The sequence below is a fragment of the Phaenicophaeus curvirostris genome, chromosome 24, assembly GCF_032191515.1.
Source record: "Phaenicophaeus curvirostris isolate KB17595 chromosome 24, BPBGC_Pcur_1.0, whole genome shotgun sequence".
NCBI classification, from domain to species: domain Eukaryota; kingdom Metazoa; phylum Chordata; class Aves; order Cuculiformes; family Cuculidae; genus Phaenicophaeus; species Phaenicophaeus curvirostris.
Genome location: NC_091415.1, coordinates 3,996,872 through 4,015,392, shown reverse-complemented (window position 1 = coordinate 4,015,392; position 18,521 = coordinate 3,996,872). Strand labels below are relative to the sequence as shown.

General features: G+C 47.9%; 1 protein-coding gene and 1 long non-coding RNA gene across 2 annotated transcripts in view; both read left to right on the top strand.

The window, feature by feature from the left end:
- LOC138730650 (uncharacterized) overlaps positions 1-18,389 on the top strand; it is a 67,529-nt gene extending 49,140 nt beyond the window's left edge. Inside the window, exon 2 of the long non-coding RNA XR_011339061.1 lies at positions 17,583-18,389. This is a non-coding gene — a long non-coding RNA (uncharacterized lncRNA). The remainder of the gene's footprint in view (positions 1-17,582) is intronic.
- Positions 5,332-18,389, top strand: LEMD2 (LEM domain nuclear envelope protein 2). The gene is made up of 9 exons (XM_069875956.1): positions 5,332-6,915; positions 8,259-8,299; positions 9,010-9,085; positions 10,350-10,426; positions 11,077-11,156; positions 13,476-13,621; positions 14,659-14,760; positions 14,850-14,952; positions 16,103-18,389. Exons 1-9 carry the CDS (start codon positions 5,373-5,375, stop codon positions 16,251-16,253), a joined length of 2,319 nt encoding a protein of 772 aa, XP_069732057.1. The 5' UTR covers positions 5,332-5,372; the 3' UTR covers positions 16,254-18,389.
- Positions 18,390-18,521: the final 132 nt, after the last annotated feature.

The window sequence follows — 18,521 nt, the reverse complement described above, 5'->3', positions numbered from 1 at the left end:
AGGAAGATAGAAAATAATGCATTCTGTTAGGCTGACAGTGAAAGCAACTGCATGTACTGCTGGGGTCTAGGAGCTCAGCCAGTGCAAATCAGTCTGCAGTGGAGAGGTATCCATGGAAGATCTGGCATGGAAATCACCGGAGAAGCCATACCACATTTACACTGGTAAGATCGGAGAGAAAACTGGGTGCTTCAAAGGAGGCCCTTAATAACATTAATAACATTAACTTGTTATTTCTGGAAAACCCAAACCTTCACCCCAGGTCTAATTTGGCTCTACTACAGCAAAACATGAGGGGCAAACTGCTCCTAAAAACCCTACGTGAGCCTTGCTGCAGGTCAGAGCTGTCTGTTTGCCCAGCTCTTTCACCCAAGTGGTTTTGCAGGCTGACAGCTCCACGGTGCCGTATCTGGGAAGGAAAATTTCCCAGTGACAGCAAGAAATAAAGTGAACATGAGCCCCTTGGATGTGCTGTGGAGGTTTCTGTAAGAAGATCCACCAATGCGACTTTGCAGGGATATCAAACTCTACTCTTAAGTTTTGACCCAGACAAGGTGCAGCAGCAAAGTTTTGTTGGTTCTGCCAATGGCTCTTCCCAGCTATAACTGACTTCAGGGATGTACGTGGTTGGTTGTGACAGGAACAGAGAACCCTCTGTCTTGCCTTGCAGCAAGAATCATGCTGTTCAATTTTTGGAAGTAAATCCCTTCCAGCATCAGGGCCTTGAGTAGTGGGAAAGAAGCAGATGTTCTGTGTTCAGTTGTGGGCCCCTCACCACAAGAAGGATGTTGAGGCTCTGGAGTGAGTCCAGAGAAGAGCAACGAAGCTGGTGAGGGGGCTGGAGAACAGGCCTGATGAGGAACGGCTGAGAGAGCTGGGGGTGGTTAGCCTGGAGAAGAGGAGGCTGAGGGGAGACCTCATTGCTCTCTCCAAATCCCTGAAAGGAGGTTGTGGAGAGGAGGGAGCTGGGCTCTTCTCCCAAGTGACAGGGGACAGGACGAGAGGGAATGGCCTCAAGCTCCTCCAGGGGAGGTTCAGGCTGGACATTAGGGAAAAAAAAATCATGGAAAGGGTCATTGGGCACTGGCAGAGGCTGCCCAGGGAGGGGGTTGAGCCACCTTCCCTGGAGGGGTTTAAGGGATGGGTGGACGAGATGCTGAGGGACATGGTTTAGTGTTTGATAGGGATGATTGGACTCGATGATCTGGTGGGTCTTTTCCAACCTGGTGATTCTATGATTCTTCTGCTGGAAGGAGAAGATGGATGGATCCCTACCATCCTCCTAGGCAGGACTCCCATCGTCAGGACTATCCCGCTTGTTAAGAAGCAAAAGGGTCTCCAAGCTGCAGGACAGATCTGTATCCCCAGTGTTCTGGAAAGCTGCTTTGGGAGCCAACAGCACCAAAGTCCATGCTTGCAAGCAGGTAGGAAGATCTCGCTGCTCCAGAAGACGACCAAGAGTTTTGTGGCAGGATGAGCAGATGAATAGTTGAGGGAAACTGGCAGGGAAAGGAGAAGGAAGAGAGAAAAGAATGAAATCACCACTGACTTTCTGAGCTTGTAAGAAGCTGGGCAGGCTGAGGACTTGACATATGATCGGGAGGATGAGAAGCGGTGTTCTTGGGTCACACCTGTGCCGTGGCTGTGAGTGACAGGGTGTTAGATTGGCACTGTTGGCTCCCGAGGAAGGTTTGACACTTCCCTTGGTGACATATGCAGCCCTGTCACCCAGATACCACGGGGATAAGCAAGAGGGGGTGGGCTGGCGGGTTCTTCTCAGCAGCCTCTCAGTCAGGGGTGGAAGGGTTTGTCTGCTGCTCATGCTTTTTGGGGTGCAGCACGCTCCCCTCTTCAGGCACCTTGTGAAGATGGAGCAGATCTATTTCTACCCCTCTGCTTACACTAATCCTGTCTCGATACTTCAAGAGGAAAAGCAGACGGCGTGGCACGCCTGCTCTTCCCATTTGCTATCTGAGTCACTGCCAGCGGGTCTGAGGCAGGTTTGGAGCTAGCAGGGAAGCTGCAGGCTCTCCCCTCCTTGCTGTCCCATCTTCTCACATCCTGCTCAAGATATTTAGAGCCAAGATATTCAAGAGCTGCACCGTGGGCTGGGAAACTGGCTTTTCACAGCTGAGCATCTCTGAACATCGCAGCCCATCTGCAGCATCAGCAGGTCTGTGCTCGCCCTGGCAGCCTTTGCTGCTGCCCAGAGCCGCGAGGACGATGAAGGGGCTGCAAAAAGCAGAAAATCCACTATCAGCCTCCTCATCGGAGTTGTGGGCAGGGTGATGGGAACAAAGAGGTGATCATTCACAGGGATATGAGCTCTGGTATGTCTGAGAGACAGAGGGCTGCCTTCTGCTGCCTTCTCCGTGATGTGTAGGTACTTTCCAGGGAAAGCAGGAATCCTTCCCAAGGAGGAATGGAGAGGGGTTGGGGATTTGTCTGCACCAAGAAGAAGCATCTGTTCCTGCTGAGGATCAGCGCTGCCAACCTCCCTTCTGTAAAGGAATCACAGCTTTTCCCCAGCCCTCTGGTTCCCAAATGCCACTCCCATGTTCTCCACTCTAAAGGTCACAAAATGAGGCTGCTGGGCCAAACTCTGTCCCTAAAACACAAGAAGTTGAAAAAAATGGGGAGAGTTTTTGTTGCTGTTGTGCTTTTTCTCCAAAAAAAAAAAAAAAAAAAGAGGAGTTTGCTCAATTCATGAGTTTCTATCTGCTCAGGCTTAAATGCCAGCAAACATCTGCATGCCTAGGCAGAGCTGCTTCAAACTGAAAGCTGTGAGCTTATACAAACTGGGTACTAAGAGCAGATTCTAATTCTGTATTTACATTAGACACTGCTCCAAATGATTAGCTGTCAGTCGTGCTTTCCACTTAGTGAGCAGGGGAGGCTCCACTTAGCATATTCATGCTTCCCATCGGAACTCGGTATGCTCTTCTAATGGGCTCCCTGGCCTCTACGAAGCATTTCTTGGTTGCTGCTAACCAGATTAACAAACCTCAGCACCTTGGTGCTGGTTTCTTATTTAAATTAAGAAGAGCCAGGCAAGATTTGGTTTAGTATTTGATAGGAATGGTTGGACTCGATGATCCGATGGGTCTTTTTCAACCTGATGATTCTATGATTCTATGATTCTATGATTCTGATTCTATGATTTGTCTGGTGCCCTAAACAAGAAGGGCATGGCAGCAAAGAGAGAGTGGAAGGAGGGGTAACCCTAAAGAAGTTGTTGGTGGGCAGTTTGCTGATGGACCAGGTTCAAAGGGTTATAGTAGATGGGGTGACATCGGGGTGGCTACCAGTCACTAACGGTGTCCTGCAGGGATCCATCTCAGAGCCAATACTCTTTAACATCTTCATAAATGACCTGAATGCAGGTTTAATATGTAAGCTTGCAGATGATGATGAAATTGCAGGGAGCTGTTGACACTCCTGAGGGCAGAGACCCTGCAGAGGGATCTGGGTGGGCTGGAGAGCAGGGCGATCACCAACCACATGAAGTTTAACAAGGGCAAGTGCCAGATTTTCATAGAATCATAGAATCACCAGGTTGGAAAAGACCCATCGGATCATTGAGTCCAACCATTCCTATCAAAGGGAGGAGGAGGAGCAGATGCTGATGTCTTCTCTGTGGTGACCAATGATAGTACCTGAGGGAATGGCAGGAAGATGTGCCAGGGGAGGGTTAGGTTGGAAAATGTTCTTCACCCAGAGGGTGGTGGAGCACTGGAACAGCTCCCAGGGAATCAGTCAGAGCACCAAGCCTGACAATATTCCAGAAGCATTGAGCCAACGCCTTCAGACACATGGTGTGAATGTTGAGCTTGTTCTGTGCAGGGACAGGAGTTGGACTCAATGATCCTTATGGGACCCTTCCAGCTCAGGACATTCTATGATTCTATGACTCTATGAAGTCTTTGTGCCATGAAGGCACAGTTTAGCATCTCCAGCCTCGCAGTAGCCAGCAGTGGGAGTCACACTGAGCTCTCCTAGAGTCCCCAGCAACTCCCACTTGCTGCAGGTCCCACTCGTGGAACCGCCAAGTTCCCACCACCCTGATATCACGCGTTGATCATAAAAACCGTGATGCACAGACAGTCTGCATGCATTCATCACTACTTTTTCATTATCTTTAATTAAATTCTGACCTTACACCACAGTATTTCAGCCACTTTCATTACTTTCTTTATAGGCAGCAGCAGGAAAAAGCAATTACTGTACATCGCTGCCTTGCCAAAATAAATTTTCAAGTCGATGCTTGGTTTTGCCTTTTTAGGCTGCAAAGTATGCAAGTAACCTCCTTTCCTGGCAAATATCCCGAGGACCCTGATCCTGATCCCACTGAATGTGGTGGTGAAGCTCCAGCCCGCTCGACGGGTGCTGGTTAAATGCCTGTAACTTGGCGCTGATGAGAGGGATGAGGAAAAATGTATGTGGTGGTCAGCAGGTGGCTGGGAAAGACACTTCTTTCTCCTCAGAAATGAACATTAGAAGTGTCAAAATGCCAGCATGGCTTGGTGGGAGTGAAGTGAGAGATGCTCAACCCTGTTTGCTCCTGAGCAGGGTCCCACAGAGCGATGGGGAGGTGACGCTGGCCCCTAGGCTTGTCACTCCATGTCTTTATGAACAGTCCCTCCCCAGCTTTCTTGTAGCCCCTTGAGGTACTGGAAGGTCACTCTAAGGTCTCCTCGGAGCCTTCTCTTCTCCAGGCTGAACAAACCTCAGCCTGTCCTCGTGTGGGAGATGCTCCAGCCCCAAGATCATCCTTGTAGCCTCCTCTGAACTGATCCAACAGCTCCGTCTCCTTCGTATGTTGAGAATTCCCGAACTAGACACGATACTCTAGATGAAGTCTCAAAGGAGAGGAATAGAGGGGCAGAAACCCTCCCTCACCCTGCTGTCCACGCTGCTTTGGGAAGGAATTGAATATGCATTAAGATTTCTGGGAAAATGTATCCATGTGCATATAAGTGGGAAATCTCTTCTGTCCCAGCTCTGGTCTCGCTGCACACGGCTGATGGAGATCACTCCCTCGTATTGCCCAGGCCTGGTTAAACGGTGTTTGCTTTCTAAAACTCCAAAACGAGCCGTAGAGGGTTTGTTCGCAGGCATTTTCGCTCTCACACCAGGTCTCGCCCTGACCTCCCCAACATGGCGGAACCAGCGGCACCGCCTTCACGAGATGGCGGGAGCGAAGCCGCGCTTTCCCGCGACCCCCTCAATATGGCGCCCACCCTGCGAGCCGAAGAGGCCTCTTAAACAGCCCGTTTGCCCTTCCCAAGATGGCCGACGGAGCGGATGTGCCGCTGCTCCCTCCCGAGATGGCGGCGCCACTTCCGGTGCGGCCTGGTGTCGGCGGTGCCGCCATGGCGGAGCTGACAGACGCCGAGCTACGGAAGGAGCTGATCGCGCTCGGTTTCCGCCCGGGTCCCATCACCGCCACCACCCGCAAGGTCTACACGAAGAAGCTGGACACCCTGAGGGCCGAGGCGGCGGCGGCCAAACGCAGCGGCCGCGCCTCCCAGCCCAGCCCGGCCCGCGCCCCGGCCAGGCCGCAGCAGGCCTCGCCCTCGCGGCAGCGCCCCGGGCTCCAGCCCAGCCCCGACAGCGAAGACGAGGAGGAGGAGGAGGAGGAAGAAGAGGGCAGAGCCCACTGGGGGACGTCTGGGCTATCGCGCGGGTCCCGAGGGGCAGGGCTGGGCGCCAGGGCTGAGGGGAGGCTGAGCTCCCCTCCCCAGTGGGACACCTCGATACAGAGGGGTGGGGGCCTGGGGGTGCCCGTGGGGGGGCAGAGCCCCACAGTGCAGTGGGACACGTCTGTGGAGAGGGGTGGGGGGCTTAAGGCCGGGTTAGGGGCGCCCCTGAGTGGGCAGAGCCCCACAGCGCACTGGGACACGTCTGTGGAGAGGGGTGGGGGGCTCAGGGCCGTGGGTGGGCTTGGGGGGCTGAGCAGCCCGTCCCAGTGGGACGCGTCAAGGGGTCAGGGGGATGCAGGTGGGCTGGGGGTGTCCCTGGGTAGATCTGCGGGGCTGAGCGCCCCGTCCCAGTGGAGCACGTTTACAGAGAGAAGGGAGGAGCTCAGTGCTGGATCAGAGCCAGCCCTAGATGGGTTTCGGGGCTCGGGGTCCTCATTGCAGTGGGGTGCATCGATGGAGAGAAGTGGGGGGCTCAGCACTGGGTTGAAGCCGTCTGCGGACAGGTTGTGGGGGTCAGAGTCCCAGTGGAGTGCAGAGAGGAGTGGGGAGATGGGCATTAGGGCTGGGTTGGGGACATCCCTGGATGGGGCTGGGGGACTGAGCTCCGCATCCTCTTGGGGCAGGAGTGGGGGGCTCAGCTCCCAACCCCTTTCCAGCGATGACAGTGGGGGTCTGAAGTCCAGGAGCCACTGGGGTATGTCAGGAGGAGGGATTCGGGGACAGAGCTCCCGAGCTCACTGGGATACTGCTGGGGAAAGGAAAGGGTTCTCCAACAGCTTGTGGAGTCAGGAAAGTGAGGTGAGACCCAGCACACACTGGGGCACCTCAGCAGGACTGGGGGGGTTGAGTCACCAGTTTGGGAGAGGGAAAGAAGACTTGGCTTCCAGTGTTCGGAATGAGGCAGACAGGGAGCAGAACCCCAGCAGCTGGGGAGGGGGTTTGATCCGGCGGTTTCCGTGGAGGACTCCAAGCAATGCAGGGCCGCCCTCGGGGAGACGATGGGAAACGTCAGGAGCAGGACAGGGGGTAACCCCCCGCACTCACTTGTTGCGGTCAGCCCCAAAGCAGCCGATGGAAAGAAAGAGCAAAGGCCTCGAATACTACCTCTCCCAGTTCCTTTGCCTCGCCAGCTTTGTGCTGCTGATAGTTTTTCTTGGCATCCTCATGGTGAAGATGATTGGGTCAGGCTGGCTTGACAGCACAGAGGAGAACTGTACGTGCACTGGTTTGATCCTGTCTTTTAAACTTTATTGTTTGCCTTTCTTTTCTGCTTTCCCTTTATTACTTCCATCGCCATCACATTTATCATTCTCATTGCTGTAACCTGGCGCATCGCTGCTTCTCCTTGTTACTATTTCCTCCTCATTTCCATCTCCCCTTGCTCGTGGGAAACCTTGTTAGTCATGGAAAGTAAGTCAAGTGGGTGCTTTATTTCAAATGAGTTTGGCCTTCGGTTCTCCAAAGCCACAGGTTTTATGGAGAGTGACATTCCTGCTAGGGCAAGGATGTATTTTATACTTGTCTGTTGCGTACCATAATATTACTGTGATTGCACGCTGTTTTTAGTGTTGGCCTTTGCAAAGCTCAGCCCTTCCTAGCCTTTATCCTGGTTACCTGGGAGTGTAGCAGTTGGATTTGTGCTTTGGCACTTTGAATGGGGCAGAGCTTTGCTGAGAAAGGAAAAGCGCCTTCCCCTTCACCCAGTTTTTAAAGCAGAGCTCCCCAGCAGATAGAATTGCTTTCACTTCATGGCTTGGAACTGAAAGGAGAGGTTTAGAGTGTGATTGGGAAGGCACGAGCCCCAAAACTCAGCACCCTGTGCCTGTAGGTGCTTGTGCACTTTACGTGGGCTGGGAAAGCTGCTCCCGGCTTTCTCAAAGTCAGAATACAACTGTCCAATGTCAGTGAATTTCTGATGCGCCCTTTACAGCCCTGTTCGATGTTTCAAAACCAGTGGAATTTTGGAGCAAACAACCTTGCAGCACAGCTGGAAGTACTTTAAATCCTTGGGTAGTTAAGATTGCTAGGAAGTACTGCAGTGTGGACAGGTCGCCGGTGTATATGCAATTGTCGGGAGGAAGGGAGCTGTTAAAGCAGAGGCCATAATCTGCAGAGCTAACAGCTCCCACTAAAATAAATCCTCTGCTTTTGCCTTGAGGAGGCTTGATTGAAACCCCTGTTATCACCGTGATATTTCAGGTGACCATGGTGTGCAGCGAATGGCGTTGCGAGATTGTAAAAGATCAGTGCAAAGCAGTGGGTGGTAGATGAGCACAAAACAGCTACTTAAACGGGAGCTGTTAAAACACTCAGACCCCAGTTTTTATTTTCCAGGGTTTATCATTTGCACTCATTTTATTTGTTTTCCTTTCAGTGCTGCCTACCAAAGCAGGGCTTTGAATGTGCTCTCTGCATAGCAAGGTGCCATGTGGAGTGAGATTAACAACAGCAGAATCAGGCTTTAAAGCAGAGCCTTCTTTTAAAAAGATAATTACTTTCTTGATCGAAGCTCTTGTTTCGCAGCCAGCTAACTCACCCTCCCCTTCTCTCTCACAGTTAATCTCTTGCCTGTGGATTGTGACAGAAGAACGGATGATGTAAGCTTATATTTATTTATCTTCAAGTATTGCGGGAAGGAGATTCTCACAGAAGAGTAATTATTCTAGGTAGCTCCCGCAAATATCAGTTTCACTGTAAAATCATTAGTTCTGTCATTTTACAGACAAACGATGACTCGATGAGTTGGAATTAATGGGCCAGATTAAATTAGGACTGTGTATGAGTCTCTGAAAGATAAAAATTTAAATTCCCAATCGTAGGAATCAATTTCTTTAGTAGTTGTAACAGCAGTGATATTGGCGTGCAATAAAGCTGTGTTCAGCTTTAACAATGCAAGATTTAATCCAGCTGATTCCCTGGACTCCATCATGAAGTGTTTGTACAGCCCTATTGCCTTTATCATGATGTATTATCAGGAGAGAAAAATTTTGCTATCAGTTTCACCATTACGGTTGCTCTCCTGTGATGTTCTGGAGGCCAAGAATCCATCTGTGGTCGGTCAGAGGGGGTGTGCAGTGGTGTGGTCTGGACTAGGGTAGTCGGTGGCTCTTTTGGAAGATGCACTAGCTTATTTTTGACTCCGAAACTATAGATCTTTGCTGCAGGAGTGTTTAATTCAAACTAGCAGGACACAACTCAGGGACACAAACCCCATTGCTGGTGTTTTGATTTGGTGTTTGTAGCTACTGTAACGACTGTCTGGTTGCTGCTGGTCTATTCATGTTTGTTACCTGTTTCTGTCTTTCAGTTCTGTCAAGCTAAACAGAAGGACGTAATAATGAATGTGCTGCACGAGCTCTATAACTACTTGTCTGTACAAGCTGGTAAGTTCCAATTGTCATTATAAAGCATTTGGGAGCACGCAGCAAACTGCCTCTGCCAGCTGTCTGGACATTTTTAACCTCTGTTTAAAGAGAAGAGTTTATGGAACAGTCAGTTCCACCTGAAGACCTCTGAGAAAGTCAGATAATAGAAAAATAGCAAAAGATGTGTTTATTTTCATTCTGAATAGTGCTTAGCTAATGCAACACATCACTGTGCTCTTGTAGAGTGGTCCTTATTTGCACTTGATACAGTGGGAATTTGAGGTAGAAATATTCAGCTTTCTGGTTCTTTCCTACCAGAGTCTTGAAATTGTCTTCAAGACACTTGGAGCCAGTAAGTGTAAGCTGATATGCTCTTACAAATAAAGTTAAGGCGACTTGAGAAATTGCCAGCTCTCTGCTGAAATGTGGCAGCTGATGATGTGAGCGCCTCTCTTTCTTTCCTCAGTGCAGAGAAGCAGGCTCTCTTAGCTGAGGAGCCAACCAGTCGTTTAACCAATCTCTACTGTGTATGTGCAAATCCAGTCCATAACTGGTATTTTGTGTTGGAGGAGGCTGCTAGAAATTCAGTGGACGAGTGAAAACTTGTTCAGCAAGATGTATAATAATCAATAAAAACACTTAAATTCCATTTTCTAGATTTTGGACCTCAGTAAGGCTAAATCCTTAGATACTTAAGCTTCATGGAACTTGTAAATCTTTTCAAATCCAACTTCGGCACCTGTGAAATTCCCACCAGTTTTACAGAGTCTCTTAGAATATTTGTTTAGTCAGCTTTGTAAAGCTAGATTTAGAAGATTTAGTTCCTCACCAGCATTTCTCTGCCTGGCTAGCAGCTAGAGCTGTGATTTAGGCTCCTTAGAAGCATTTTCAGTGCGGATCATTAACTTGAACACCGCAGTCTTTGATACCTGATGGAAGGAGCCCCTCTGCAGGGCATTAGGTCAGAGAGGTGGTTAAGTACTCTGCAAGGAGGAGAAACAGCATTTTTTCCACTCATTCTTTCTTGAGTTGCTCACATACTGAAGTATGAGGTTTGATTGCCCTTATCCAACCTGTGTGCAGCGGCTGAGCGTTTTATTAATAGTCATAATCTTACCTGCCTACAGTATAAATCTTACCTTATAAGCATTTTGCCCAGAGCTAGAGCCAATTTTAAAGGAGAGCATTTCCAGACAGTTCGGTGTATTTCTGAACTGTTCAAGGGCTTTTTTTTTTTCCCTGCCAAAACATTTCTATTTGACTTTTTTTTTTTTTTAACCAGGTAATTTTGAATGTGGAAACCCTGAGAATCTAAAAAGCAAATGCATTTGGGTTACTGAAGCAAAGGATCATGTGGTGGTGAGTAGGCTGTGAACAGCTATTGTTGTAATGTAGTGCTTAGTCTCTTACCAGGTAATAAATAATAGATACTGAAGCGATTCACCATCTGTTTTACTTCCTCATCCTGTTTTGATTCTTTCCCATATCTCTGGCTTCCCCTTTGGCCAGCCCTGTTCTCAGCAGTTCTTTTGGAAATAATCTTCTCCTACATCTCTGATTCAGCCCCTGTAAATCTAACGTAATGGTTTGTTGGTTCACCGTAGTCATCAGTCTTCTGAAACCAGAAATTTCCCTGGATTGAAGGCTGGGCAGAAGAAGGATTTTTCTATACCTTAAAGTGTCAGAAGACAGACTACTTGGATCTAGAATTCCATTTCTTTCATGGTAAACTGTCAGCAAGATTATGTTGTAGTTAGTGGTTAGCCTTAACAGTCTGGAATAGTGTTATTTTACAGAGTGCTTCATGCATCATCTCCCACAGTCAGAAGACTTTAGTTCAGACAGACCTTCAGATTTCGTTTTCCTTCCTCTGGTTTGCAGAATTATGATTAGGATTAACCTAGGGACAGACTGTATAGAATGAATTCCCTCACTGCTGTAACGAAATAACGTTGTTTGGTATTTTAAACGAATGGAGAAGTAATCTTCTTATGGGTTTTTCTGAACAGAATATAACTGGCAGTTCCGCACAGAAGTTTGAAGCTGCCCTGCACTGGATACTGAACAGTAACAAGGATTTAGGAATATGGTAAGTGGAAGCCCACCAAGTCATGTTTCTTGGTGTTGGCTGATCTGTAATTTGACAGCGTCTGTGAAGTGCCCTAAAAGCTCCTGCACCTCGACAGATTTCAGGAAATAATATGGAATTGGCTTTGTTGGTGCTTGCTGGGCAAACTTCCCAAGGATAAGTACAGCCCCACAGCAAGAACTGGCAGCTGAGCTCATTCCTTGGGAGGCTGTTTCCCAGCCTTTGCACTGGGGGACATTGCGTTCACGAACACGCTGTCTTGCAGATGAGGCATAAATCTGGGTCAGGGCTGCTTGTGGTTGTGAACGGTTACGTTGGGCGTCCTGAAGGGCTTGGCAGAGGTGGTCGTGGTGTCCTGCCATGGTCCTGTGACTGGCACACTCGTTAAACGTGTCTATAATCACCTCTCCTAAGATAACTTCTCTTCAGCACAGTTACTGTAGATGGAGCTTCAGTATTTTGTGAAGCTGCATCCTTTGACCAAAAGGTCTGTTGGACAGCAGGGCATTCTCTGCAGTAGGTAACATCAGCCATCCCTTGGGATACTTTGGAGCCAGTCCCGATGAGGAGGAGAGGAAGATGCGTTCTTGCATGGTATCTTTGCCTCAGTGTCAGTTTTCTGTCTGGCAGAACACACCGTACATGTTAAAACGAATGAATTGTCTGACTGCCTCTGTAAGATGTTGGTCAGTCATCGCTAGGGCTTTTTTCTCCTGGGTTTCTCAGCCAGCGGTCCCTTCAGTACATGAGAAATAGCAGAAATATTAGGTTTTCCCATAAAAAATACATAATTCAGCCCATAACCTAATGCAAGACTGTTATCCGTAGACATCGTTATCTTCCTCTGGGAAGTGTGGGCTGCCTTCAGTCTGTGTTAGCTCTGAAGCCTTACATTTGTTTGCATTTTAACATTCTAAATGTATCTCTGATTAAATGAGTTGTAGCAGTAGTAACACTGGAGTTGGTGGGCATAGCTGGTATGAATTCCCATCGCTCGATTTTTCTCTGCAATATCTCTGCAGCTGCTGCTGTGATCTAAGGATCAGACAGCGTCTACTGCTTTGATTATTGCTGTGCAGCAGATTCCCAGGACAGGACAGAATTTTCTTAGCAGTGGGGTTGGATTTGTAGGTGGGCTGAGATCCAGAATGTTTAAATTCATAGTTTTAAACCGGAGCACTGCTCATGTCAGGAGCCGTGTGGTACAATATACTCCCATTTTTTTGTTTTCATAATTAGTGTCTCTGCTAAGTGGATCCGCTTTCACTAAGCCTGCACAGCGTGCAGGATGAATGTTCTGCACGCTTAAAAACCTGCGGGTGGCATTTTTAGCAAGCACTACGTGAGATTATTTTTCTAGGTGCTAGTCTGAGAGGCAGAACTGAAAATGAGCTCTGCACTGGGTGATTCTGCTGCCTGTTTTAAATATTTTCATGGAGTTTGGGTTGTAAATAAGACAAGGGGGTGGAAAACAACTGTGTGTCTCCAGCTACTGTAGAATCCAGTAACCAAATGCAAGCTGTCAGCAGTTCGTGAGCTGTGCACTAGGAAATTGAGGAAGTATCTTTGTCTAATAGGTTATTCATTGCAAACCTAGAATGAATTAGTAGCTTAAAAAGATAAAATCCCCATTAGTCCAATTCCTGATGGCTCTCACTTGGATTACATGGTGCCTGTTGGCTTAGAGTAATAAGGAAAGTGCATCAGTGTAGATCTGTGTATGAAGCAGTGAGTTCACAGTGAATTGGAATGCACAGTGGGTGTGTAGAAGTGATGCTGCAGGAGGATGTGTTCCTGACTTCGCCAGGAATGCTTTCCGAGGGTGCGTCTGGTCTCACTGCAGATACAGTTGATGTGTTGTCACTTCTCTAGCTAAACTATTTATGCTCATCTGTACCGAGGAAAACAGCGCAACCTCTGTGGACATTCGCAGTCTCCCTCAACTGCTCTCTCTGCAATTGCTGATGAGTGACTCAGTAAACATTTCCATTTCTCTGTGCTGGGAGGTGGGAATCCAATTTAAAGTTTAATCTTCTGCACGCTGAGAGGTGCTGTCAAAGAGTCTGCAGAGGGAGACTTCAGTTTACCAGTGGGAGTTCCAGCCCTGCTGCCTTTTCTAAAGCCATATCCATTCCTTGCTAAGCAGCCAGTCCCAAAATGTTCTGGAAAGAGGAGCTCCAAGGATGTTGGTTTATTTTCTGTGTTCTGTACAGAACGAGTTACTGCATCTGCAGTCTGTTTGTTCTCTCTGTCTTGATTAAAGACTGCAGTTGGAGTGTCTGCTCTCTTCAGTGAAGATTTTCTGCCTCTTCCCATCAGGTTGAAAAGCAGAGACCTTTCGAAACCAGTTACCAGCGTGGAGGAAGTGTTCTGTCTTGAATCAGCCCATCCTCAGATGGGGCTCGGCTGCCGTTTCCGTCGGGCAGTGATCACGGCCATTATGAACGTTTTCCTCTTTTTCTGGAGTAAGTCATTGCTGTCAGTAATTGGCTTCTCCCCTCACTACCTGTAGACTTGAACTTGTGTGCACACACGCGTTCTCCCAGCTGTATGAAGTTACTAACAGCTGAAATAAATCTGCTGATGAGCTAATTTCTATTTAACCTTTGTTCTGGCAGCAGAGGGAGACCTGTAGACCTGCTCTTGTGCTGTGAGTGCTTAACGTTTGCTTTAAATCAGCCTGCTGATTGGCTTGCTGGGTATTCCAGAGTACCCATTACTATGGTCCGCAAAATAAGTATGTTAACCTACCTAAAAGATTTGGGTTTTCTTCCTTTTCTGGCACTAAGCTGAAACGTCTTCTGGACTCTTTAATAATGACTTGTAGCATTTCAGTGTTAGAGGTTTTATTGGAATAGTCTGTCATGCCCCATTTGAGACAGAGGTCTTCCTGAGTGAGGTGATAATGAGAGACGAGTGTTGACTAGAAGAGTTCCAGCCAGACAAGGTAGGGGTGAAAGGGGAAAGTAATGTTTATTGTAGAGACTCAGATACTAAAGTTAGCTCACGTAGTAACAGGGGCATTTGTCAATGCTAAACCTTCAATATAGATCTCCTGAATTTCAGGCTGGCGCTGGAGCCCCGGGCTTTATTTCCTTATCAAGCAGCTATCTTCGGAGCAGCGAAGCCTGACAGACTTCCTAAGTGATTATTGTGGGGGAGGCCTCTAGCGAAGAAAGAGCTCTGGGACTTAGAGAATTGAAGCCCTGTGGTTGTGCCTAGGTTTCTGGTGGGTGAAAAAGCCTCTGTAATGAGGCCTTCTGACCACCTCTTCACACATCCACATGTGCGGTTCTGCTGCAGGTGTTGTCAGCACCAAGGTTTTTTGCGGGGCGCAGCTGCACCAGTGAACAAAATGAATTGCTTGGATTCAGTTCCAAGCAAGCCTGGGTAGCAGGGAGTGAAAGCTGCCTCTGGGGAGAGGCAATGTTGAAAATAAAACTGCTGGCATCCAGCAAGTACACATCTGTCAGTTACTGAATTCCGTTTCTTTCTATTCTAGGTCTGATAACTCTTTGGGGGATCCTGATCTTCCTTAGGTATCGCTGGCGGAAGATGGAGGAAGAGGAACAAGCCATGTATGAAATGGTGAAGAAGATCATAGGTAGAATCCAGTAGCTCTGTAAATGCAAGTAGCCCTGTTTTCCTCTCTGCAATGTTGAAGTCTCACTGTTTTCTCCTCCTGCCCTCCAGCTGTTGTCCAGGACCACTACAAGGAATGGGAACGGAATTTGGAGCGTTACCCCTACGTCGGCATTGTCCACGTTCGGGACAGCCTCATCCCTCCGCAGAGCAGGTGAGCTGAATTGTATTCATTAATGTATTCAGCATGATGTTATTGAGCACAGCTCAAAAATCCAGTTACGGGGCAATGGCCCATGAGTAGACAATTGATGGGAAGCTGGGCTACGAGAAGAATCTGACTTTTCAGTTTGTAAAGGGTTTTGACAAAACTCAGGCCTTAACCTGCTGCAGATTAATGTGACAGTTGCAGAGCTGGTGTTTTGTGCAGTCACAGAGGTGTGTTGTCATTGTTCTATCAAACAATAATTGGATTTTGTTTTGCTGGGGCGTGGAACATCTGATTTTCTCTCCTTCATCTAACGTGTAGGATGCTGTCCTCTTTCTCAGCCATCGTACCTTATTCTCCAGGCAGGTGCAGTGCTTTTCAGAGCAAGCCTTCCCATGAGTCAAACGGGCTGTTGGGAGGCTCTTCTGAAGTGGTTGTGCTTATTGCTGCCTGGAAAGTTACCAGTTGGAGTTGGGCAGCTTTGGAAGGGAGATACGACGAGATGGCTGGTTCCGGTGCTTTTTAGAAAAGGAATTGTGATCGAGATGATTGCTCCATCCGTGGTGGCGCCAGGGGGACTTGGTTGTCCTAGGCTTATGTGCCGCTTGCTCTGTCTCTGCAAGACTGTTCCTTATGTTTTGGTTAAATGGAGCTACTTTATTTTCCTGATGGCACAGAATGCTACGTGCGCTGCCAAGTCTTAAACATCCTCACTCTTTATCAGCCACAAAACTCCTTTTCCTACTTGTGGTAATTTCAGCTGTTTTGAACCTATCTGTGTGTGAGTTGTGCCCAGAATTACCAGACACCGTTCAGTTTGTCCTCCCTGGACTGAGGGATCTGTGTGCAGGAAGACTGAGGGCAGTTTGCTAATTGAGTCTCTTCGCAGTACAAATTGAGCTTGAAACTCGGGGCAGCCATCAATTACTGGTGCTGACAGAGGGTCTCCTCTTCTCCCCCAGGCAGGACCTGTGATTTCATGTCCTGGCCTGAAATTGCCTCTAAACCAGAATTCTGGTTTAATCTCCTTTACTGTTGCACAGGGAACAGGAGGCAGCTAGCGATAGCTTGATCAGCAGCCACAATTGCTGTAAGCAGGAAAGCACAATGAGGATATGATTCTGATTTATTTTCTTTTTCTTGCTGTTTCTCGCAGGAAAAAAATGAAGCGGGTGTGGGAGAGAGCTGTGGACTTTCTGGCTTCAAATGAGTCACGGATTCAAACAGAGTCGCACAGAATAGCAGGAGAAGATATGCTAGTGTGGAGATGGACTCAGCCTTCTTACGTCTCGGATTCAGAGCACTGAAGAGGAGCAGAATTTGAGCAAGTGTTGATATGGTCCTCTGTGTGGGGAGAGTCCCTTCTCTGGTGGTGGGAAAGAGCAGGGCACGGTCCTGATCTCTGGGGCTGGGGAGTGCACGTATCTGTTTGCTCTTCTTTCTGAAAACCTTCACACACAAAAATTCAAGGCAATAATGTTGGCTTGGAAAGAAGATGAGCTGGTGGGAAGCTAGAATTGCACCAAAGGTAGCCTTCCAGCAGGTATCTGGCTTCCGCAGGCCGGTAAACTTAAAGCGGCTTTTTAAGAAGTAAAATGCGTACCTAATATTGAGGGACTTGGGATCTCTCTGACAAAGCTTAGGTGTTTAAAATTTGACCTCAGTTCTGCAAAGGCCAACTGGTGGCAACGTCCATCAGGGAATGTGTTTAAAGAAGATTAATATTCATGTTGTTCATTGTGTTTTGCTATCTATAAACATTTGGTTACTCAAGTTTCTTTTAATGTCCAGCAAAGGAGTGTTTGTTACAAAGAAAACAGCACCAGTGTGTGGCAGTTCAGGCTAGGCTGCTAATCTGCTCTTCCCAGTATTGTCAGACAGCCGTCCAGCTCGCCACCGGGACAGCAGAGATCAGATTCATTTCTAGCATAAAAACCTGCAGAAAGAAGGTAGCGTTGATTTGAGTCTGTGTAACCTGGAGATGTTGTTCTTATCTTCATGGCATCACCACAAATGCTCACTTCCCAGTATTAACCCTGCACTTCTCTACCCCACTGCTGGCTTCAGTGGGGCTTTCCACCCACACAGAAAGACTGCAGAGGCTCCTTGCGTACCTTCCACTGGTGGTCAGCGATGAGTGGAGAGAGCAGAATTCTCCAGGATCAAAACATAGGAAAGTCTTTCCCTTTTGTCAGTGCCCACTCCTGACACCAGCACTGTTCTTCTCCCCCCCTGACATGCAGTGTCAAAGAAGGAGGGTCTTTTGGTATCTATGTGGCAAACTGGAGACCAACAGATCTCCCAGGGTAAATTCAAATGCAGGATTTATTTTGGATGCAGCCAGAATAACAAACCAGATACTTGTGTGTCTGCTCTGAGTCGCAACTTCCCAAAGTTAGAAAACCAGATCACAGTCTGGTCCGGTCACAATCTGTGATACCGTGAACCTAGCCAAGGTTGCTAAACAAACTGCAACACAGCTCGGATTTGATCCGATACTGCCAGGAAAAAAGAAGGAACGATAAAATAAGTAAGAAAGAGAGAGGAAAAGAAAAATAGTGATGCCTTGAGCAACCTGATCCAGTGGGAGGTGTCCCTACCCAGGGCAGCGGGGATGGAACTGAATGGGCTTTAAGGTCGCTTCCAACCCAAACCATTCTATGATTCTGTGAAAAGAAAAAATAGTCACCACTCCCGTGGGGCACAGCAATTCCTCTGGAAAACGTGGTCTGTCTGGTAGCAGTTCTTCAGGAAAATGCAGTCCGGTGGTTCCTCAGCAGCACTTCAAACTGGTTCCGTGGGGTGGCGGGTGCACACTGTGCCTTCTTGGCAGGCTCGAGTTATAGGGCAAGTCCGTGCCCCATTAGCGGGTGATGGGGTGTCTTGCTGTGAAAATTCTCCGCGCAGAAGCTCCTTTGGGAAGGTTCTGGAGTTGGGGATGTGTGAACCCTTTGAGTTCACGTGCACAGTCAGGTGGGGAGGACACGGCCTGCTGCTGCACCTCTCTCCCCTCCTTTGTGGCAGCCGCTGCCCTGCACTCAGTCAATGTTTAAGACACAAAAAATATAAGTAAAGGACTCAGTCTTTACACCATTAAATGGGAAATATCCTGCGTGGAGTTAGCTTTTAGCCTGTATTTTCTTTTTGGTTGCAAAGGGAGGGTGGTTGAACAGAAGAGGAGACTCAAAGCTGTCTTCAAGACACTGACCAGCTTCTTCCACTGTTAATAAAATAGACTGAAGGCAGCCTTGATTCTTCTGAAATGTTGTAACAAGATCTTCGCTGCTGCCATAGCAATTTTTGCAAACACTGGTGCCTTCGTTCTTAAGCCTTTTTAAAATATTTGTGGGGTTTGGGGTTTTTTTTTTCAACCATCCAAATCCAGGAGTGAAGAGTTGCATTACAGTTCTTTTTTTTGTATTAAACTTGTTTTTGTAGAATAAGTTTCTCTGGCTTGGTGCTGTTTATTACATGTTCAATTTAGCTCTGTAAACCAATATATAAAATGAATTTATTACAAGTAATTTGTTACCTTTATTTTCATTGAGGAGGCACAGATTGTTCCAACTGCTTTC